Genomic DNA, 24,285 nt, shown 5'->3' on the forward strand with positions numbered 1-24,285 from the left:
ACAGAATAGATAGTGAGTAGCGTAGCCAATAAGAGAACAGCATTCGTGATAGAAAGCTAGTAGATTTACACTAGAACTCGATAGAAACACAGAACTAGCACGAGCTGTTAACGTTATGATGGCGCGAGCAAAGAAAATTCACATTTTGATAATCAAAGTTAACAGGTTGTTTTCCTTTTTTTCGTCGCGGTGTTTTCTAAAAGAAATAGGAGACATGTTCTCCGTGTTTCTATCGAGTTAAAGAAACACTCCTGAAAGTTTGGGAGAACTCGAAAAAGCTGTGGAAACACTCCCCTGCGGCTCGTGTTCCCACAGCATTTCTCGTTCTTCCAAACTCCACGCGTGTTTCTATGACTCGATAGAAACATGGTACATGTTTTCTATTTCTTAAATATTCTATATTTCATCCTCTATGTACTAAACCTTTCTGCAGGTACTAGGTTTCGGAATAAAATCCGAAGCCTCTGTTAGAATGAATGATATAATCCGAGAATGTTCACTGTGTCGGAATTATCAAAACTAGGAGTTTTATTTCGGTAAGAACTACACCATCATCAGAATAGAATATACTTGCAAGGTAGCTCTTAAATAAGGTGTTAATAACAATGACGAGACGAAACAAAAACTAATATTCATGAGAAATGGTAAAGTTCTCTGCTGGATTTGAGTCCTTTGTTGAGGGAACGTGTCAGGCGTTTGATATGATATGTCTCTTTGTATGGGAGAAGATTGCAATTCCTGTCGCAGTCTAATGCTGACTTATTGTGTTAAGTATTCTTTGTCACAAGAAAAGTTGTTAAAAGTCTGATAACGATCAATGTCATTGCCACGCTATTTCTCTTACGTGATGGAGTAGAGTGGTGGACCGACCTGCAGGCAAGAGTTCAGCGTCTAATTTGCAAGAAAAGTATCATTTTCACACGTTTATAAAATGTTACCAGTGATCTAATGGGTGGACCATTTGACTTTTGAGGGAAGGAGGGTAGGGGGTGATTTCGTAACCTTTTCATGCCCCAGGAATGTCCTCTCGGGACGTGTGTATGTATATTTTTTTCCTCCGCATGACATGCTTTTTTCGGCTACTGAACTTGTTTTTCGGCGGTGGTGGTGCGCAGGAAAGTTTACTTCGTTATTATTATTATTATTATTATTATTATTATTATTATTATTATTATTATTATTATTATTATTTATTTATTTATTTATTTTTTTAATTTAATTTAATTTTTTTTTCTTTTCCCAAAACACCCACTCCCCCCCTCAAAAACCAAATGGTCCACCCCACTTAGCAAAATAAAAGATATTTGTGAAAATAAAACAAAAAGAGAAAACACGAGGAAAAAATAAAGGCTTTTAATCGAAGGACATATCAGTTTACACGAGCGGTATGCAATGGAGTTTCATTTCATGGTATAAAATACTGGACCGAACGCTTCAAAAACAGTTAAATGCTTTTAACCTCGACATTTTCTTCTACCAATGACGATAAATATATCTTTCTACGTATATCCGCTACCTATTGTTTTACAAACGTATGGGTAGAATATTACAAAATATCTTCCAGTTTTACATTTAGACTACTACATCTTCCTATTGTCTTCAGTTTAACTTGAATAAATAAAATACTGTTTAAAGAAATCCCATCTCTGTGGCAAACAGAAGCTTAACAACCAAAGATACTATTTTCTTTGTCGCTTAGCGGACAACAGGTTTACATACGTACGAAATATATAGTACATGCGAATTACGATCTAATTGAGTGTTTAGATGTGTAGCTGGTCGGAAGGGGCTCAAGGCGGGCTGGTCCCCGTGGGGTAGGCGAGTGTCTCCCTACACTACCCCCTGTTGGTGAACTTTCTACAACCACTTCCAGTCTTCCACTGTCGTCCAGTCTCCTTCCGCTGGCGGTCAGTTTAACATCTGATGAGGTCACCAGTGAAGTATCACTCTCAAATCCGCGACTTTTGAAAGAAGAGGCCGATTCCGCCAGTCTGTTGCCAGGCCCCTTTCGTACACCGGCTTTGGCAAGAATATTGGTCACGTGGTACTTTTCCTTCAAGAAAACAAACACAAGGTTGATTACTATAATTCACACCGAATAGTGACCAAAACGTACTTTCTCCGTACAGACTTACTTAACTGTTGAGCTGAAGGGCAAGGCGAAGGGTACAAAATCTAATTTCCTCGATTTAAGGAGGAAAAAACAGATGTGAATTCCAACTGAATTAAAATTACAGTTCCGACGAGACATAACCTAAAGGAGCTCAGTCACTGTATTTTGAGTTATTTTGGCCACGTACAAAATTACTTTTAAATTGAAGGAAACCTGAAAATAAGAGTTTACTGAGATAGAAAAACACCAAAGAGTTATATAATAATAATCAATAAAGGAATAAGGATGGAGCAGATTAACACGGATTACAAACGAAGAACATTTAAAAATTTAGGCTAAACTCTTCGAGACGCGCAAACCGTGACAAAGCTATTTTGAGACCAGTCTTGATCTTTTGGAGCTTAACCCGGCAATCAGTGAAATGTGTAGCACTGCACTTTCACTACATACCTTGGACAGCGCCATCTTGACATCAGCAGGTGTGTCGGGTATAATGTAGGCAATCAGGAACTTGATTGAGAACACAATGTGCTGAAAAAACGATACAAATCTCTCAGGTGAGTTTTACCATTATGCCTTGCCTGAATAAAAGAAACTCAGTACTTCTCAATTCAGGAGCTAAAGGAAATTATCTTCATTGCCAAAACAAAGTGCTTGCTTTGCAATTAAAATAATAAATTTTCATAACGCACCACAACCTTGGACTATACGACATCAAGCTTTGGCTTAGACGAAATTGCAGTCTTTCCCGTATGACAAGGTCTTTAAAAAAATAGGTCCGTAGTGGGCTGTGGGCTTATATTTATTTTTGTTCAATTGTTTTAAATGTCAGTATCTGGGAGTGAAAGTGCTACGAGTGATTAGGCAATCAGTGGAAAGTTAAAGGTATTAAAATTAATGGAAAAACGGTCTCTAACTGTGGACGTAATAACACGAGGGACAGTATTTCATCGGGATATCCAAACACCGAGAAGAGAGTTGAAAATACGACGCGCGGCGGAGTATTTTTGACGAAATTCGAGGTGTTTGGATAGCTGATGAAACAAAAACTAACGAGTAAACGGAGAACTAAAATCGTCAAAATCTAAGCTGATTAAGACCGGGTATCCAAACCTCCTTCACGGTTGTGATTTTCTTTGTTTTAGCTTGATGAATTATTAATGAGTTTGAGAAGGCGGTTTCCAACAAGCTTACGAACCTCAAATCCAATAATGAGCCACAGCCTGCTCGGTCCAGCTAAGTGCTGAGTTATGACGAAAACCTGTTCAGTTGTGTTGGTAGCGTTGTTGAATACCAGCTCAGTTGTGTTAGTAGTTGATGGATCACCCTCCCATGTACGGCCATATGATGACGTAAATGCTACTAAAAATGAGTTGGTAACCACGCCTGCTACGTTAAGGAATTCTAAAATGCTGTACCACATGCCTGAAATGTAAATGATCAGCGCTAAATTATCAAGGCATTCATGTAACTGCATTGCTGTCAAAAACCTAAGACCACAATTATCAGAGAGCCGATCACTGGGCCCGACAAAAAAGAACAGTGGAACCCCGTTAATACGGTCACCAACGGGCCATGAAAATTTGGCCGTATTAGCGGGGTGGCCGTATTAACATGGTAGGGTCAAAATTCATGAGTGGTCTAAGCTGAGTGAAGTCTTAGCAGATGTATCATAATTAACTGCACTTGTAAACAACTAATCTTTAATAAGCATCCTTAATGCAGATATAATTATAAAGAAAATGAAACTTCAATCAGTCGCACAATATTAACAATGGAAAGATGACATAACTGGTTTGAGTGGCCGTATAAACGGGGTAAAATTATAAAGGATTATACAGGTTGGAATTTCAGAATGTGGTCGGTTTTCTTATACGGAAATGTATAGACGTTTCGCGGGGACAAAAAGTGGCTGTAATAACGAGGTGACCGTAAGTCGGGGTTCCACTGTATTGGGATATTCATAACTCTAGGAAAAAACATATCACTGGCAACAAGTGTGGGAAGGCAAGAACCTATTTCAAGAGGGCTTGTAAAAAGTAAGGAAATTTACCAACCTATGTCCTCAGCTCTAAAGGCGACAGGCCGCCTGTTTGTCCACAACAATCTTCTGGCATCCACCTTCATGTCAATAGCATTTGTCAGCAGTGCGATCAGTGGGGCCAGCGGAAACGCTGCGGCAAATAGCTGTAAAAAGAAAGCGTCCGCCATATCTCAACATATAACTCAAGTATTAGATACAATCGTTACAACTCTCTTTGTTTTAAAAATGTGATGTCCGCTATAAACCAGACAAAGCTCAATCTGAATGGGTAATTTCTTAGTGATAAATTTTGCGTTAAAAATAAGCGATAGAAAGTCTAGGCTTGACTCTTCATCGCTTATTGTTATCGTCGCAAAAGTTGATTCTATTTCCTAAACTCTTTCCTTGTACCTATAAATTCGTTTTTTGGTTTGGTTTTTGTTTTTGTTTTCAGGCATTACACCACAGTTCTGTGTCACTGTAGAAACTACCTTTGCTAGAATTCTCAGGAAAATAAAACAGGCCTAAGGTCATTCCAAGCAAATGTTTACTAATTTTCTTAATTCAAGGTTCAACCACGCCTCTTACCATAAGAAATCCATACTGCAGCACTGCAAAGGAATAAAAGAAATCAATAATCACACACCAGTAAGAAACAATGAAATGATCACTGACAAACACTACGTATTTACGACAAAAAAAGAAAAGGACTCAAGTTATGTACAGCATATTAGGGCCATTACAGAGCCGTAGCCGATTGGCAATGTTTTGATAAAAATTCTTGAAATCTCTTTTGTCGCCCGTTTGCTAAGTTTCCAGTTTTAAGTCTAGGGCAACATAGTGATAATACCCTCACGTGTATGACGAGCTATGACGCATCTAGCAAGCCTAAAGCCCAATTCACACTAGCGACATAACGACACAAATAAACATAAGGACACAATAAGGACGTTTAATATGTCGTTGTTTGCAGTGTGAACATCCTCATAGAATGTCACAATAACAGCATGAAAATAACGACGTAAGGGTAAAAACTGAACCGGTTTCCAAATGATTGGTAACGATCGCGAAGGTCACGTGATTGACAGCAAACTCGCACGTGACAGTACAATACGTTTTAACTGAGTATACCTTTTTCATTGTATTCAGAGAGTGTAAAATCCCCAAGCTTTTCTTTACATCTCTCACTTTCCAAGTAGTCTTCTACGTTGAACCTGATTTCGCCACTCGCTGCAACCTTGCTTCTACAACATTTCTTTCTCCACAAGTTTTTTAACCAACTGAAAGAAGAACAAATGAAAAGTTATAATTCAAAGGAGCTCAGTCACGGGATAATTAAGGATGGAGAAGATTAACGCGGATTACAAACGACAAACTTGAAAAATGTCCGCTAAACTTTTTAAGAAGCGCAAGCTGTGACGTAGCTCCCTTAGAAACCCACGACATTGGCGTTTCAATAGGCAGTACAATAGATTTGCACGAGCGTAATACACCGTGGTAATATTCTTTAAAAGCTGTCCCCTGTCAAACTATAACGTGAATACAAAAAATAAAGTAACACGCAAAACAACACGTTGAACTTTCTATGTTCTAAATTGCCTTTACAAGCTCTCAGACTGATACACAATTTGTATCGACTAGTAAACCGTTTTCACAGTTCACAGTCTGCTTGTCTGCTTTTACTGAGCACTAATTTAAATGCACTGGAAGTAAAAAAAAAGGCCTAACTATCTCCTCCAAGTAAAAATAACAGAAAATGGACGATAAACAGAGGCTAGCAAAGTAAATACTTACGGTTTAATGACATCCGAGAAGAGCTTAGGAACAGGTTTCATGATCATTAACATGGCGACTTGAAGTGACAGCAGTGTCATGCAGTCGTTGTTCTCACCACACTCGTCGCTGTAATTCTCCCCTTTGCCGATGACGCCTGTTTCCTTTGTGTCCTGAGTCAAACAATGCAACAAAACAGATTAATTCACTACGTATAACAACGCAGCAAAGTAGATACAGCTGGTAAAATCGCTAACACTTTCCCCTCCTTTCTGTGGGACAATGTTTTAAAATTGTATCGAGAAATAAGATGTTGACCACAACTGGTAATACACGGATAACTAATTAATATACATGTACATTTTGGTCCTGCACAATATTCATACAGCACTGTACCTGGCGAAAGAAAGCGATGTAGAAGAGAGAAGTGTATGAATTCACGAACTGGAATCCAAACAGCTTGATAATGAGCGCATCTTCGTACGATGTCTGCGTTCTGTGATTTTCTGTTGAGAAAAGCACAACTGTTAATGAACACAGCTCTACTTTTGTTCGACAAAAAAATATTTCAAGTACAAACTGTAGAATAGATTTGATGTTCCGATAGTCTATCAGGATTAGTGTCCCAAAATACTTCCGGCTTCATATGTACATTATGCGTTTACAACTGGGAGCTGAGAGGTTACAACGGAAAAAAACTCGTGCGTTCTGCCTTCTGTGCAGGATTTAAAAAAAAAAGAGATTTAAAGTCTGTTTTCAACTTGGTTCAGTTCCTTTGCCTCACTTACCCCAGTCCGTTAAGTACACTGCTAACTTCTGGTAAATCTGCAACAAGGACAAATTTACACTACGTCAACACCAGGTAAAATAAGTAAAGTTTCTTCCTTCGAAAGAACATAACTCTTTGTATTTTAAACTTAGCGGAGACCTTTTCACGCACTCCACGTAGTGTTCTTGGAGAGAACTTATCTGGTCCCCGACTCAAGGAATCTACAAAGACTTTGCTTCAAAACACAATACAATGTACGTACTGACTTGTTTTTCAACTCGATGAATGCGCGTACAAGTAGCTATAAATATATTATACAAGACTTACTTATTGCCCGACCCCAAAAGTGCACTTTGTTGTAAATCGCACAAATATGAGGTGATAGTACATACCTTTCCCATGATCATGATAGAGAGGGTGTTGATAAACGTTGAAGTAACACTGGCCATCAGTAAACCAGCTTCTCCTCTGCTCTTGAACAGATCTTCCCTGGCAATGACTCGGTAAATTATCACCGCAACAACACTGCCCAGCACCAAGCAGATCTGGTGCAAAAACACAGAAAACACCTTGGTGTTACCATGGGAGAACTCTACAAACAATTTGTTTTGTCACGCAAAATGCTAACGCAGAATGTACATGGTTAGTGCACTAGCCTCCAGATCGAGCGGTCTGGGTTTGAGCCCTGGCCGACGACAACGTGTTGTGTTCTTGTGCAAGACACTTTACTCCCTCAGTGCCTCTCTCCACCCAGGTGTATAAATAGGTACCGCCGAATTTAATGCTCGGGGTAACCCTGCAATGGAGTAGCATCCCATCCAAAGGGGAATAGAAATACTATTATTCGCTTAATGCTACTGACACCGGAGATAAACGTCGGCCTGATGGGCCACTCGGCTCGTATACAGACTTTACCCTTTTTACCTTACCTAGAATGTACTTAACTAATGATCTTACCATAAATAACATGACGCTAAATGAGCCAGACATCTTGAAGAACCTTCTTATGACTGGGTAAACCGAGATCTCGTCTCCTGTCACTGGGTCCTGAACGGAAGAAATTACACCATAAATGGAACTGAAACAATGAGAGTTTTAATTAACTAACTTTTAGTTTTATTTCATTTATTTTATTTAATTTGACAGCAATACATACATCCAAAACCGAGTTGAAAAGGAATTATAGGGCAACCTCTTATACCTGAACTTTACGTTACCCCAAAATTTTGGTTCAACTACCTCTTTGTACAAATTATTTAGTTATTACGTTACGAGAGCAGCAATGACTGACTAGCAGTAACATCAAGGAAGCAATTTGCAGATAACAAAAAATTACAGTCTTACCATTTTCATGACTGTGCCATAATATTGAGGGCGATTTGGTTCCTAAGGTTAGAAAACAATCAGTGGGTTAAATAAATACCTGCAGTCAATCTAGTGTTAAAAACAAGCACACCATGAATTTGTTTTAGGTTACTCAGATTTACAACATACCTGTTCTTCAAAGGTGTCCACATCCCACTGATATGATAACCGCGCATTTGCTCGTTTCCATCGCTCCAAAAATATTGTCCCTACAAACGAGGATATCAAACGTTTTTGTTATATATAGTGGAGAAATAGAAAATATGTTCCGTGTTCCTATCAAGTTATTGAAACACGAGTGGAAGTTTAGGAGAATAAGAAATGTTGTGGGAACATGAGCTGACAGGCAACTGTTCCCACAGCTTTTTTGAGTTCTCCCAGACTTCCACGAGTCTCTTAGTAACTTGATAGAAATGCAGAGCATGTTTTCTATTAATTTTCTCTTGGAAAATACCGGATGAGAAAAGTAAACACCTTTTGTGTTTTGCCAGGTTTTGTGCAAGGTCAACCCCAAAATAAACAAACAAACAAAGAACTTTGCCAGGTTTCCTAACCATGTCCCTCTATTACATGTAACTATGGTTTGTGTCATAACTTACCCCACAAGCAAATAATCAAAGCAAAGAACGGTGTTGCATCATTGTCAAAAGCATTCTTGGCCCAAAGAGTGACGGTTGACACTGCTGTGGAATTTTCCTGCTCGTCCATAGGATTATCCACCACACTAGAAAATAACATGATAAAACTTAAGTCTTACAGCTGTTGGAAGTTATTTAACTACAGACTGGAAAAACAGAATTGTTATCCTTCCTCTCAACGTCACCACAGTGGAACTTGATAAAGTTGGCATTAACAGCATTTTTGACTACAAAAACTGTAGTCTAGACTAGGACATTTGTCAGGAATTGAAGAAGAGTCTGAGGTATACAAGCAAGTTTTAACTTATAGAAATAACAACACAGGATTCATGAGTTTAGAGCATTGATGCACTCAGAAAATGCCATGAAATGACTGTATCATTAATCATAGAAAGAGAGTTTCATAGTTCAAGGGCTGCCAATAATTATTAAGAATGATACATGTGCCAACAAAGAAAACCAGAGGTGGAAATTCAAATATAAAAATTATTACTTATTGTTACTATAAGACAAGTTAGACCAGATGTGAAGAATCACAAATAGCTGCCTCTAAACAGTACCAATAGAAGATGGGCATCAATAATTTGATGTTTATTGCTCAACAAAAAAGGCTCAAATTGAAAATAGTTATAAGAGGCATTTAAGGGCCAACGAAGAAAAGCAGAGAGGAGACAATGGCATCTTAAGTATAACAAACATTAATACGCGAAAGAAGAGAACAGGAGTTTGAAGAGAAATTATGTGTTAAAGAAAATGTCAAAACAAAGTTGAGCCAGATAGACAACTCACCTACCAGATGTTGTTAAGTCTTTATAGAGCAAAAGAGTGCTAGTAGATAGAGAAGAGAAAATGTCTGCCAACAAGTTATACATCAGTAGTATCGGTCTTCGTCGGTTTAAAGTAGAGTCAGTGTCAAACAAACCTTTGATTGTATACCACTGATGTCCATCCCTGACTGCAATTGTGGCATTTTTTGTTTAAGTTATACATGTTGATGTATATTATAACATGGGATTAGGTAACCTTATTCACAAGTGGGCTGTCACAGATGTTACATTAACTGCATGTATATGTGGTCCCTATGTAAGCATAGCTCTTGACTGGGAGCTAGTAATGGTGAAACTACCTTTTGGCTTTATGGCACATTTTACAACACAGACCAATCAAAGACAAAGAACTAAATTACAGACAAGCACACAAGTTCAGGTTCAAGCTTAACACTTACTTCCATTAAAATGGTATATTAGTGTTTAAGTTGACAATGATCAGTAAAACAGAATTGCAACAAATGCAAAATCATGTTAAACATTAAAGGAAATGTGTAGTGGTCAAAGGAGCTGATTCAGCAGCTTTCTAGTAGGCTACCACAACAGTAAATTTGTTGAAGAAGGGATTGGGAATAACATTATATTAAAAAAGTTCAGAGTTAGAGATGAAATACAAAATGAAGAAGCCAAACACAACCTTAACAAAACTTGTCTTACTCAACTCCAGTCCAGAAGCACATTACAGAATGAGATCAAGAATATAACCAAAGTGTGTTTCCATCTCAAAAGTGATCAATGATTGTTTCTCCCTACCATATCAACACATGTCAAACAGAGAGGTGATAAGAATGTAGAAAATCATCAATGTCTTAAAAGAACTGTATGGTGAAGGGACTTTAGTCCAAGATCCAGAAATACAGTGGAGAGTTTTAGACAGTCCATTTTATCATGCTGTATTCTCAGATACATGTGACACACTTCACTTATGTTGTATTTTGTCAACTCATCGAAAGTGAAAATGGCTACCAGACAATCTTAAATGTACAGTGTAAAGCCAAGCCTATGAACATTCATGTGAGGGAGTTCACAGGCCTGAAGCAAAGATTTGAAATGTAGGTGTCCTAGGAGAGATGTGTCACTGCATGCTTATTTTCATGTCTGCATCTGCTGACTGCAGGGAACACAGGCATCCAAGTGGCTTTCTAGAGAAACCTTGGGCTTGGCTTGGGCTTGGATCTTGAGCAAGACTTATTTAAACACATGCATACCACCTGATAATAACACTACAATATTATCTTGCTATTAATGATTTATTTTGAATAATAACTTACGCTACGCCAAGTCCCCAGAAGAAAATAGCAAGTCCAAGCAGCACAGGTAAAACAAGTGACATGTTCAGCAAACCTAAAATATCATTTCAGGATAAACAAAATTACTGAATGCTGAATGCCTCATAAAATATCTAAGTAATACCACAATTCTTTTCTTTAATATGGTCTATTTGACACCAACAATACATTGAATGAGCATCACAAATGAACTCACCAAGCCAAGCAAAATACAGCGCAATCTTCTCCCCAAAGTAATTCCTTATTTTCCACAGTGGCTGATATCTAAAATGTTTAAGCCAGGTGTCGTTCAAGGCCTTGCGAGGATCAGCAATATCCTGGCCATGGAGGAAGCTGTCATCATCGCCGGTGTCAGACAATGGAAACTGAGAGTCGTACTCAGATTTCTCATGAAGGATAAATGCATCAGTGTAGGCTCCCTCAATAAGCATGTACCCCAAACCTACAAAGTAATCAAAGTTACAGTAGTATGTCAGAATACATGTACTTACAACTGCTTTATATGCATACATGGTAAATAAAAAATACAGGTGTTTTGGATCATGTGTACTAAAGGTATCCACGGTCAAGTGTTGATCGATACCCTCAATCGATACCCTTGATCAACATCTTGAGTGGTGTATGATAGACATCCCGATCAATACTCAATCGACACTCGGTAGACATTTAACCAACAGTCGCTCAATAGTTAGCCGACTCATAAGCAATGATCGAAAAGTAGTTGACTGTGTCGACCGAGATGTCGACGGAGTTTCAACCAAGGTGTCAATGGAGTGTAGATCAAGTATCAATTGAGTGTCATTTGAGGGTATCGATGGAGGGTATCGATGATCAACACTTGGCTGTTGACTGTATGCGTGGATGAACATGATCCAGTCTTTTTACACAGGTACGGCTTACATTTTAAAAGCAAAATCAACTCACATGTAGTTGCAAAGACATGCACACATAATATCAAAGACATTTGATATTATTTGACATATATGTGTATGGGTAACAAGTCAAGATACAATGTACCATGATATAAATCTGACATGTAGCACACAAGTAGGAGTTTAGAAACACAAGGACACAATTTTTCAAACTATATATACACAGTAATACCTTGTGCATTTTGACCAAGCTGCTTGCTTTCCTTGTCTCTGATATCTAGACCTGTTAAAATGTGGTGAACCTTAAATGGATAAAATTGAAAGTTAAAACTTTTACATCTACACACAAAATGTTCTTGGACCATTGAATCACAGATTATCAGGGTTGGCTTTGAATTATTGAAACACTTACTAGCTACAGTATTTATCAACTTGAAGTCATACACCGATAGGAAAGTTAATTTGTAAAGCTCATGTTACCTTTCCTAGCCCTTCAACTCTTTGCTACGACAAAGGACTAATGCTAAAAAGAAACTCTCAATTATTTGTAATCAGTGATTTTAGTTTTAAGACCTGACTAAGCATTTATTGACAAACTAGCCATATTTATACAGTGACATTCAGGACAGGAAAAAATGTTTGAAATCCAGTTGCCCAGTGGGCCAGACAAGTACATTTCAGTTTCCAGTGGCCGTCACTAAACTTTCACTTGCCCAATAGACATGCAAGGTTCATGCCTTATCAACTACATCATTTACTAGGTACTCTGTACTGTCTAGAATCAAGTATGCTGGGATTTTAAATTAATCCATACTCTCAACTCCTTGTTTTGCTCATCTTGCAGTCTTCAGTTTTGAAATTGTTACCACTGACCAGACTACTGAGACTAATTAATCACTTGCCCACTGGACCACCAAACTTCCATTTTCACTTGCCCAAGAGCAAAATTTACTTGCTGTGGACAATCAGACCTGAGTTTTTTCCTGGCCTGACATACGATCATTACTTACCAACAATGATCTAAGAGCAGGCCTAAAGAACGTGTCAGGATTCTCTATTCCTTCATAAATGTGCGACTTTGAAACACAAAATGGAGCACTGACAAAATCAACTGCAATGGAAAAGAAATACACATTGAAGTCTGCAGAACTTATGTCATGATGTTCAGTGAATTTTACATTAAATAGGCCACCTTGTGCTTCTGTTTCAAAACAAGTTGGATCATGTGTAGTAAAGGCATCCGCAGTCAAGTGTCCATCGATACCCTCGATCAATACTTTATCAACACCTCGGTTGACACTCGATCAACATTCCATTGACATCTTGGTCGACAGTCGACTAATTTTCAATTGATTCATATGAGTCAGTCAACACTCAGCCGACTATCGACTGTCTGTTGATCAAGTGTCAACAGTGTGTCCACCCAGTATCAATCCTGATGTCGATTGAGATGTCAATCAAGGGTATCGATCAAGAGTATTGATTGATACTCAACTGCAGATGTCCTTAGTACACATGATCCAGCGAGTCTTCATGTAAAACCTTTCAATGATATGAAAGTGAGTTTGATTTGCATGGAATTGAACCTGTAGGTGGAACACATTTTCATATGAATGCTTTTGCACGAAGACTTGTTTTGCCACGGAGGCACAAGGTACATGTACAGTGTAACACAGAAATGGTCTATTAGAGAGTGTTAATCTAAGGTCTCTATAAGTGCCATGAAAATAGGAGACCTCTAAGGATTATTCATATTGCACAAAACAATACTGTCACTGAATGACATGCAAATTATTTTATGAATATCATTTTTCATTTTATTTACCTCCAAAAAAACCAAGCCTTTATTTTTAAAGAAATATCCCACATGAAGCTGGATGGCATTTAAACAAATTGAGAGACAAACCTCCTATAGTCATGGAGTATAATAAATATATGTTTACAACATGTGAACAATACCTTCATCATCAGTTCGAAAACGATCCCAAAACTGTTTCCACACACTGTTTTTGGACAACTCTGGTACAAGGTACTAAAAATAAAAGGACAACACAAAATAAAATTTCATCACTGCTAGGGTTTAGGGTTTTAATCTTGTCTTTGCTTTTTAATAACAATAATAATAATAATAATAATAATAATAATAATAATAATCACCACCACCAAAACTACTTGTGTGGTTGATACTAATTGCTACTATTTGCTGTTCACTACTCATGCATGAATATCTTATTCAAAGGTTGGCAATTTACCTGGTTGCCAAACAACACCCTCTGAAACATAAATCATGGTTGTGTTGTTTCTACAAAAGTAAAATTTGGGTACAAAAAAACACATCTGCATTTGTTGATTATGTTACTTAGTATTATTAACCATTTAAAAAATTGATGTCAGTTTTTTATGCGTCTGTCCTCTTATTGATGATAAATAGCGTCATAACATTGTCAAAGTGGCTGTGGGACCACGAGCTGCAGGCGAGTGGTTCCGCAATAAACTTTGACAATGTTATGATGCAATTTATCATCAATAAGAGGACAGACGCATAAAAAACTGATGTCAATTTGTTTTTTACAACAAGACCCCAGAATGGTCAAATGCAGGTAATAAATGAGGGCAAAAGACACTGTAAACTAAAGATAAGTGAATTTTATTCAAAGTGACGTGAACATTGTTGATAGCTTTTCTCGCTTTTTGATTAGCTACCTAAAAGTCCATGAAATCTCATTAGTTAAAAAGTTGACAGTTTGACAGTTTGACAGTTGAAAGTTGAACTTGAAAACTTGCGTAAACTAAAATTTTATCCGTCTGTACTCTTACAGATGATAAAAATGAGCCATTCAGCATGCGAGAAATTAGACAGTTAATGTAAAAAAAAAAACTGGAAACCCCCAGTCCTGTATCAAAATAAAGAATGACAAATTATCTTACCCCAGCTAGAGGCATTTCCAAAGACACATGTTCAGCTTCTTCACAAAGTCTTTCAAATGAACAATGCAGAACAACAAACGTATTTTCCGCTGTGTACTTGCGATCCACTCTGAATCCTTGTGCATGAAGCCCGGACTCGTATTTCTTTCTCAGTTTCTCGTGCAGATTTCTGTTGTCGCCTGTTCTATGAACTAACACGTAATCGTGATGTAGAAATCTGTTATTTTTCCCTTCGCTCGATTTACTTATCGCTAAATGTAAGGCGAGTTTTCTCAGATCTTTTTCGTCACGCAATATTTCTGGGCGTGGAGGAGGATGTGTATTACTCAGCTCTTCGTGAATGTGAATAAGTTTTTCACGACTCCCCATAGGCTCAAGAGGCAGCTGAACATGTCGAGGTTGCTCGCCATGGCTATAGCTTGAAACTTGCCTCAAGTATGCGCCAGTTTCCGCATCTGAAGGCGGTAAATGCTCATTAGATCTTGACCTCCTCACTTTTCTCTTTTTCTTTTTCTCGCGTACTTCATGTAGAGGGACTCTGTTACTGTCGATATCTCCATTCAAAATTTTGTCCTTGTCGTTCACTTCGCCTGGATACTCCTCTGCCATGTTTTGGTCCCGCACGCAGTGCAAAATTTAATTTAAATTGTTTTTTTTTTTTAATTTCGTTTTATTTTATTTCAAGCAAAACAACAACCCCTATGATGGTAGTGAAATTGATTTCTTGAGAGATTGATCCAAGCTCTTATACGTAAACAACCAAGTGCTCTGTTTGCGCGAAGTTTGGCTAGATTGATCTGATAGCACGCGATCGGAGACGAGTATTCTTCGATCAAAGAGTTTATACAAGCACGCCTCACGTACAGTGAAACCAAGTTACTCCAGTTTATACCAGATCAAACAACAAATTTCGCCAAGCTTTCAGCTGTTCCATTGAAACTATAAGTGCTGCGACGTTGTCAAATTAAGACCATTTAGGTCATATAACGTGAATTAGCGAGTTCTCCACAGCTCCAATGTCCGGCCGTAACAAAACTTATGCCAAAGAAAACTCCCCACACAAGCAAGCAATGGTGGCCATGTTTTGCTGTTTATCGATAAGATTTGCCTGCTTCTTGATCTCTGATCTCCAGTGAATGAATTGCAGTTATCCGAGGTTCATTTACATGTAAATTACTGGTTAATGATATGTACACTGACTTGTCACCTACGCGACGAACCATCCATCAAAACATCGGACAAAACATTGCACACTTAGGTGCTTCCGAAAAAACATTGCCTGCCAAGTTCTTTTAACCTTTCCTCATTGTACATATTTGGCGGCGCATTCTGCACTTAAGAGCACAAAAATTATCAAGAAACACGAAATTTCACCGCTTTTTACAGACCCGCGCCATTTTGGACTCATTCTCGTTGAACTTCCGAAGGGCCGTCCGGAAGCGCAGTGTTCGCGAAATTTCGGATTCTTCGGTTTATACATACGTAGGCGGGAAACAGAATTTGTGTCATGTAAAGAGGAACAAAGTGTGCCTATTTTGTCTGTCCTTGAAGCAAACCGCTGACAAATAAGACTGAGCATGCATTCACGCGGGAGTAGTAGGAAAGATGAAGGATGTTGCTGAAGGCGCGGGAGATTTTAAAAACCACCTAGGTAAGGGTCAGTCCTATTTATCGTACTTTTGACCAAATTTGTTGCTAATGTTTAGTTAACGGTAAACTGAAGGTAACTTTGATATATCTGTTTAACCAGGTCGCTACACTGTAGCTGCTGTCGTCTACTGCAAGGTTTGTTTGACTTGACACTTGACATGAACATTACATACGCACCTCTCGTATCGCGCTCTGTGATTGGTTGATGCATGCGACATGGTTGCATAGGTTGCAAGCATATGATTGGCTTATTTCGTCTGCGTAATATTAGCTCGGCTTTCTTCCTTGAACTTATTTCGGTAGCTTAGATTTGTGAGTGCTTGATCTTCGGAATTTCAAATTGCGTTATCTTCGGAATTTCAATTTCAATGTATAATACCTTACTACATTTGCTTCGTTATTCTTCGTTATTTGAGCTTGCTTTTTTACTGCACATATTGGTTTCGTTTTGACATTGCTTCGCTTCGCTTCGTTCTTTGTTCTTCGTTCTTCGCTTCGTTCTTAGACATTGCGTGGTTTCGTTGTAACATTCCAATGATTCCTTCTACAAGCACAAAACGGGAGTTTGGTGAATGTTCGCGTTGCAAAAGTACATATTCAACGCGTTGGAAGCCAGCTAAATGTCAGAGATGTGGCTTCCATCTTGGTGGAACGAAAGAACCAGCAACTAAAAAGCCAAAGAGCAGTTGTCCTGGTGCCGTTGTTGTTTTAGCCACCAAGGAGATGTCAATTTTCTCGGCTAGAACAAGTACACGCGACGATCGTTGTTTTGTTATGAAAGAAGGCGACTTGTTCTTTTGTAGCCACAAAGACTGCATGAGTGTTCGTGCAACTTTTGTGTCTTCGGGACGTGCTGCGTCCTTTAGTTGCAAGCATTCTGAAGAGTGTAAAGATGCTGTTCCCCCTCAAGACACATTCGAATTATCTCGCGACAAAATTGAGGATTATAATGGAGACGGTGCTTCCAAGGAAATGCTCTCCGCTTTACTTGGGTCACAGAATAGCATGGCTGTTGTGGTGAAAGTATCAGATATATCTTATGCTGTGCTTGGTTTTCCTTCAACCAATAACACCATGGGATATATCCATGTGAAGATCTTGGATGGGGTTTTGACCTGCAGCTCTAAAGACACTGACTGCAGGTCTTTCGTGGCGAAGGGAAGGTACGAACGGGCCAAGAAATTTTGCGTCCATCTCCACGCTATCTTCTGCACCGGAGGCTACTGCCAAGAACAAGGCACCAGCACTAGCACTTCTCCTATAGCTGATCCTCTTCCTAGTGCCTCGTCAGCTTCATCTTTACCGTTACAGCGGATGAAAACCATGGAACTAAACTCGAGCCGGCAGTTGCCTTACGATTTCATCTCCCCTGCACTTCTTACTGCAATCAGATAGCTCGTTCCGAGAGGTGCGTACTGCCTCGACATGAACGCTTTGCAACGCTCGTTTTGGGGAAAGCAACGTGTGGTGTATTTCAATAAGGTAAGCTCATAAATGTTTTAATTCTGTACGTTATGGTTACAAACTTGTGAATACCCGTTACTTGTGTTAAATAGAGTGCTTCATTCCTTTGGGAAATGATGTTGCCGTGGTCAATGACTGTTGACCAGTTGATTGTAATACTGTACATGTACATGCAAAGTTGTTTACCACTTGTTCTTTGTGTACAAGTGTTTACTTGGCCAACTTTTGACATGAAAGTTTGCCTGTTTGTTATTTCAGCACTTTCAATATGCTTGATGATAAGTCCACAAAGCAACTGCTTAAAAATAACGAGCTGATGGAAAAGGTGGGACTGTATGTTGAAAGACCGTTTCCTGACTTTCCAAAATATTATAGTAATAATGAACTACATGGCTGTAGAGAGTTGGTCTGTTAATGCTGGTTAATGACATTCTAATACTCCTACATAAAAAAACACGTCGTCAGTCTTAAAAATTTGTTCTCAGACTGTAATAAACACTATATCGAGGCTTCTCTAATTAAGTGAGTAATCTTAACTCTTTCTGATTCGCCAATTTGTTGCTTAGCAATGACGTCATCAGTTTTTACACGTGGACGTATATAGATAGTGTTAGCGACATATTCCCGCCAGTAGTTCAAGTTTCAGTTATCGTGCGTGCAGTACGTGTTTTCAAGTAAATTAAGTTTTAAGCTACCCTTGACTATTTAGAGTGCAAGCGGGAACCGATGTTTTACTGTAACGTCAGGTTCACAGCGACTGTTGAAAGGCCAAATTGTCACTTGCTAGACAACTTGTCGCGATGAGACTAGCATGTGTGGGAGATGTTTTACGTTCGATTATCGTCAATTAAATCGTCGTCAATCACAGCTGATTTTCCATGATCTCTGGCTTTATTCGATTAGTAAAGCATCTCCCACACACGCTAGTCTCATCGCGACAAGTTGTCTAGCAAGTGACAATTCGGCCTTTCAACAGTCGCTGTGAACCTGACGTTACACAGACAATACCTAAATGTGGTTGAACAAACCCGAAATATGAAAGGCAAACTTAAGTTTCAAGTCAAGTATCCATCATACCTCAATAGAAAGTAGATTATTTGTTTTGCCAGTTCTTAATTGCTTTTGCAAACTTCCTAGTTGTCTTCCTTCATTTTATTGTAGTTTCTGGCATTTGGGTGGATTTGCAAAACATTCTCCCCTGCATTTGAGTGTGTTTGCTGTCCATTGTACGTTGATTGAGGGATTTTGCATTATCTAATAATATTGTCATTAAGCAACAGTTTTATTGCTACCTGTAAATTTGGGTATCAGCCTTAATGAAAAATTCATGCAGGAAATGTGATGTTTTCTACTTGAGGTTTCTGCTACGAAATTAAAGCAACACATAGATTTTACTGGATTACTTGTCAGACCTCAAGAAGTTGCGTCTATTGTAAACCATGCCTTCAACACTTGCATCCTTGGCTAGAGCATGAACCCAGGCTGCCAGATCCTGAGTCCAGCATGCAACCATCAAGCCAACGACACTATCGCATATGATCATAGAAAGTGCTGGAAATCTCTTTCACTTGAAGTAAATATAGTTTTCTCATTAAAGTTAAAGAGAATTACTGGGATATATTGTTTGATTTTACACCAGATTCTTAGAGCTTATGTGATAACTAATAAGAAATGTAGGACCAACAGTGAAGAGAATTAAAATTGAAGTCTCAGGTGTGAAAGGGTTAATGTAAATTTTAGAGACCTGGAAAAATCAATCCAAGTACTAGAAAAGTCCTGGAAATTTATTTCTGGAAAAGAGTACAAATTCTGTGAGACTTGCTACATGAAGGTTGGCAGCATAGGTGTACGGGGCAGGGGGGCGGGGAGGGCTGCAGCCCCCCCAGTTTCAGAAATTTTTGAAATTTTTTGGGCAAAATGATGATTCGGCTAAAGTACTCTAGAAAAAAACATTCTGAAAAGTAGTCAAGGCCAAACAAAATAATGCCATTCACCATTATGATGCCCGCCAGGGCAAGAATCTGCATCTTTCTGCTCACAAAACAAACTAGGCAAAGCAAAAAATCACATACCAAGCAGCTCTTGATTTTAACCTTTTAAGTCTTGAAATACAGGAAACTGAATCTATTTGACTTTTTAAAAAGAAACTTGAATGCATGCATTGATTTTATCATATTTTATTTATATCATGTCTTTTACATTTGACTAGCATTGTTTCGTATAGCTTTTAGTATACGTTTTTATAATATTTTCGACAGGGCCATTCTGAAAACCACTTTATGCAAGATCGCTCCCTGTATAAATAGTATTATTTATTTATTTATTTATTTATTTATTTATTTATTTATTTATTACTTGTAGGCTACTGTACTTTCTCTGACGTTTGCCTTGTCAAAACGGAGTTAACGTCAAATGATATGAGGATCTAGGTATTCTGTTTTAGAAAAGCCACATATCGTTTAAATTAATGTGGAAATCCACAATATGGATATTATTTTAGGACTTTCCACAAGTTGCTTGAGATTTCCCAAAAAGTGGGCCGCATGCAATTTCTCAAAAAGTTGCTCAAAAGTTAATAGCGGAGCTCCTGTGCTCCAAAGGTGCGTGAGTGGAGCCCCATACCTTAGAAAATTTGGTAACCCATCAATCTCAAAAATTTTGGTTGTCACGTGACTGTCTGTACATACGTTCATCTGTCCGTACATCTGTACAGTCACCAAGCCTCATACCATGAAAAATAAGAGTAGCACCATTTCCATAGGTAAATCTTTGATGTTGGGCATCCATGGTATAATTAATTGACAGCTGTCAAACCAAGGTATCCACTGACCAGTATCATGTGACTATATCATGGGCTCAGCTCAAGAGCTCATCAAGGTCGTGTGTTTTTTTGAAGTTAACCGCTGACCAGGTACTGGGTTTTCTATTGGATTGCAGGCTCAAGCCAGGTTATTACTCTGAGAAAGAGGGTGGGAGTAAATGCAGAAGCAAAATTTTGGCCCAAATTAAACCTTGACGTGTTTTTGACTTTTTTTCTGACATATTCCTTACACAGTTGTCTCATGGAAAGTCCCTGATGTATTGTGTGCATTATTTCTACAATCTTGGGTACACTCATTAGGTATGGTTTGTTAAAATGTAACTAGATGAAATAGTGAAACCACACACTGAGCAATCATATGGTCACAATTGGTCATTTTTTGAGTTTCTGATCCAGGGAAAAATATGTGCGTTTCATTTATGGTTTAACTATTCAGTCAGGAGCTCCGCTTTTAGGCTTGGCTAAATCTAAATATTACCCTTTTTCTTTGGCCATCATAGCTTAATACAAAATAACACACAAACTGGGGTGACAAAACAGAAAAACTGAACACTTTAAAGCTATGTCAAGTAGCTGTCATGCATCTGCTATTGCACACCACATCATGTCATCTGGTCAGAACTTAAAATGGGACCACTTTGAGATATTAGGAAAAGGTCAGTCAAACACACGTTGTAAGATACTGCCACTGTTTGCCACTGTTTGTCACTGCAGGTTGTGTGTTATTGTTGCAAATGGCTTTTTGTAATGAAAGTTGCTCAAAAGTTGCTCTAAAAAACCCCCCAAAAAACATTTTGTTGCTCTCTTTCTTTATTTAATCTAATGCAAAAATATGCAAATTGTACAACAAAAGTAAGATTTCTAAGCATTTTTGTGCTATTTTGCAGCGTATCCAGCGTTGCTAAATAACTTAGTCCTCAATTCAAATGAAAAAATGTCTGTGTAAAGATCACGCGTCAATATTAATCTTGTAAATATTCTTCCCTTGAGACACTGGAGTCTGCTGACCCAGCAGCCTGGCTGTTCATATCTTGCACCCATCACCTGCCCCAGAGGGAAGGGGGATCTCGCTCCTTTTTCACGGGAAATTCATAAATTGTCTACTAAAACATTGTGAAATTTAGAGGCAAAACCAATTTAAACACTAAAAGCTGCTACGATTTCTCAGAATTGATAGAAAACTAGAAATTGCTCAATGCATAAAGTTGCTCGAAATGAGAAAAGTTGCTCGAAATACCAGAAGTTGCAAAAAAGTTGCCAAGCATCTTGTGGAAAGCTCAATAATATTTCCATCAACAAAACAGTGACAAAAGAATCAAAGCAAATGAGGACCACTTGAGACTTGTTTTTGTGGTGGCTCTGAAAAGAGCTGTTTTAATATTTTTCTTGAATTTTTTGTGCAAGGAAGAATTAAACATTTCCTTTATAAGTTTCGGATTTTACTGGGCTGTCGATCAAGGTAAATAGAGTAATGCAAGGTTTCAAAATAACTATTTTTGGAATGATAACAGTTTCATTACACGTGAGAACTGTGAACATTTTTGTTTTTACTGCAATTTGAGTACGTTTGAACAACACTCGCGCTTTCAGGCATTGCATAATTTTTTTCGGGCAATAAGGTCACTGCCCCCCCCCCCCCCCCCCCCACCCGCCGAAGTCCAGAGGTGCCTGTATGCCTATGGTTGCCATGTTTGTACTGTGAGCCAAAGGAAATGTTAAAATAGCTGCTTTCTTCTTTATAATGTTGCATGTACTTGCTCACATAAACCCTGTGATTTTTCTTTGAGAATTGCCTCAGTGTATAGTCTAAGCTCTCTGAAAATTCTGCATTCATTCAAAAGTAATTTCCATTTCAGTTTCTACTTCAAAGTTGCTAGGAAGTGTTTGTCCTGTGTAAAACAGAACCTGGAATATTCCTTTAGAAGCCCCATCATTGGACATACCAGGCAACTTTATTATGAAAGGTAGGAAAGGACTATTCACGCCTGAAGTACTGGTTAGTCTTAAGTTCATTCATTGCCAGCTGCTAGCATTAGTTGACTGCATGTATCAACTGAAGGCAGGTTAAATTTTGCTGCTTAAATATCCCGCTGTTGATGTGTTGAATCAGAATTCCTCACAAATGATTTTAAGGTTTCACCACTTGTGTGCACTGATTACAATGACTTTTTTGTTAATGTTGGGAGAGGATAATGGGGTGGGGGGGGGATTGGGGTTGGGTAGGGGTTGGGAGTTGATGACTCAATGGTTTATCAGTTGGACTCCTGATCAATAGGTCCACCATGGAGCCCAAGCTAGAGTCACTGTGTTATGTTCTCAGGCAAGACACCTTACCCTCTCAATGCCTCTCTCCACCCAAGAGTGTAAATGGTCCTGGCCAATTTGTGAGGGCAACATGACACCTGCAATGGACTAGCATCCCATCCAAGGAGAGTAGCAACACTCCTAGTCACTTCCTGTCACAGAAACTGGAGTGGAGCACCTGTGCTGATGATCCGTCTGGCTTCTCTGATTCCATAGGAATGGAACTGACTTTTGTGCCTTGTAGCCAGTGAAATCATCACTGGAATGTTCTCATTCTTAGCCATAACAACTGGAAGGGGGATTTGGTTCCCTGTGTGAAACAGACCTTTCACCATTTAAGTCCAGCACCCTTCACTGAATATATCGCAGAACTTTTAAGTGAGGGAGGGAAAGGGCATTTGTTAACAAGCACTTTTAGCAAGCAGTTATGCAACAGATGACTGAAAATGGGGAATGACAGATTGGGACCAGGGGAGTAGTGGATTGTGGAATGGGGCAGGCGAATCAGAGAATGGTACCCCTTGAGTTTGGTTGTACCATCAAGTTGATTCAAGAATCTACAGTGAAGGACAATTCCTAAGCAGTGATATGGTTAGCAGATGTTTTTGTGGTCACCAAGGTTAGGATTCAAATCTCTGAATGGGCGTTTTTGTCATAGGAAAAAGATGGGTAATAAAACAACAGTTATTTGTGCTTGACATTCAGACAACACATCTTATTTGGATGATGCACAGCTTCTGATTGGCTGTTGAAAATTAGAGAATGATTTATTGCATGCTTGGTTGGGATGATGTCACATGTTTTAAGCCATAAGAGAGCACCAGATGGGGTGGGTAGTAGGTCATGGTCGGTGATCCTTTTCTCATTTCAGGGACTTCTCCTTCCTTTTGGCATTTAGCTCAAGATGTTTGGGTGTATGTCTTGCAGGAACTACAGTGCAAGGATTGCCTAGCTTTGACAAAGCATCATCTTCCATGTATTTAGGAGAAGTCTCAAGCAATGAGCTGACACATCTTGATGAGGACGTAGCTTATATCAGTTGCATGAACTGGAGATGATTCACCATGCTTTGCACAAAGGTGTTATGGCAGCAAAGGTGGAGGCAATATAGATGTGGTGATGGCGTGGCAGAGCGCATGGTTGGAGGCAAAGTTGGAAGCGTTCATTACTTGACGTACCACACTTCATTTGAATTGGTGATGAAAGCGTTAATGGTGAACGCACGGCCAAAGCTGATAACACTCTAGTACAGTTCCTTTGCAGCCTCTGTTCGCAGTTTGTGGAAAAAACAACAACAATACCATGGTTCAAGCAACAAATAAAAGCGACAAGACTTTGACTAACTTAGTATAGTTGTGAATTGTAATCAGTAGTGTTGCTGAACCTCTTTTGCTCTTAATAATAAGCTTCCTTCAACTTGTGGAATAAAACTTATAAACGACTACCAGA

General features: G+C 38.7%; 1 protein-coding gene and 1 long non-coding RNA gene across 2 annotated transcripts; one reads left to right on the forward strand and one right to left on the reverse strand.

Moving 5' to 3' along the window:
- Window positions 1-1,337: 1,337 nt before the first annotated feature.
- Window positions 1,338-16,030, reverse strand: LOC110047056 (anoctamin-7-like). Its single transcript, XM_089273161.1, has 20 exons — window positions 14,598-16,030; window positions 13,629-13,701; window positions 12,680-12,780; window positions 11,902-11,971; window positions 10,994-11,239; window positions 10,780-10,852; window positions 8,643-8,767; window positions 8,173-8,252; window positions 8,023-8,064; window positions 7,636-7,725; window positions 7,071-7,223; window positions 6,698-6,734; window positions 6,306-6,415; window positions 5,931-6,082; window positions 5,268-5,416; window positions 4,725-4,747; window positions 4,171-4,300; window positions 3,312-3,538; window positions 2,564-2,644; window positions 1,338-2,053 (listed from the first exon to the last, which is right to left on the reverse strand). Exons 1-20 carry the CDS (start codon window positions 15,204-15,206, stop codon window positions 1,745-1,747), a joined length of 2,880 nt encoding a protein of 959 aa, XP_089129287.1. The 5' UTR covers window positions 15,207-16,030; the 3' UTR covers window positions 1,338-1,744.
- A 1,636-nt stretch (window positions 16,031-17,666) lies between these two features.
- LOC110062469 (uncharacterized) lies at window positions 17,667-24,285 on the forward strand. Its single transcript, XR_016201803.1, has 5 exons — window positions 17,667-17,729; window positions 17,970-18,036; window positions 19,069-19,284; window positions 22,389-22,496; window positions 23,764-24,285. It is a non-coding gene; the product is annotated as an uncharacterized LOC110062469 (long non-coding RNA).

The sequence above is a fragment of the Orbicella faveolata genome, unplaced genomic scaffold (genome assembly GCF_042242905.1).
Source record: "Orbicella faveolata isolate gen_17 unplaced genomic scaffold, um_ofav_v1 contig_35, whole genome shotgun sequence".
Taxonomy (NCBI): domain Eukaryota; kingdom Metazoa; phylum Cnidaria; class Anthozoa; order Scleractinia; family Merulinidae; genus Orbicella; species Orbicella faveolata.

Excerpts from the sequence above, each read along its gene's own strand:
- LOC110047056 (XM_089273161.1), bottom strand. The coding sequence starts at position 15,206 with ATGGCAGAGGAGTATCCAGGCGAAGTGAACGACAAGGACAAAATTTTG. Across the intron at positions 7,224-7,635 it reads TTAGCGTCATGTTATTTATG|ATCTGCTTGGTGCTGGGCAG; the intron begins GTAAGATCATTA and ends TTTTTGCACCAG. Across the intron at positions 4,748-5,267 it reads CTCTGAATACAATGAAAAAG|TGCTGCAGTATGGATTTCTT; the intron begins GTATACTCAGTT and ends ATTCCTTTGCAG.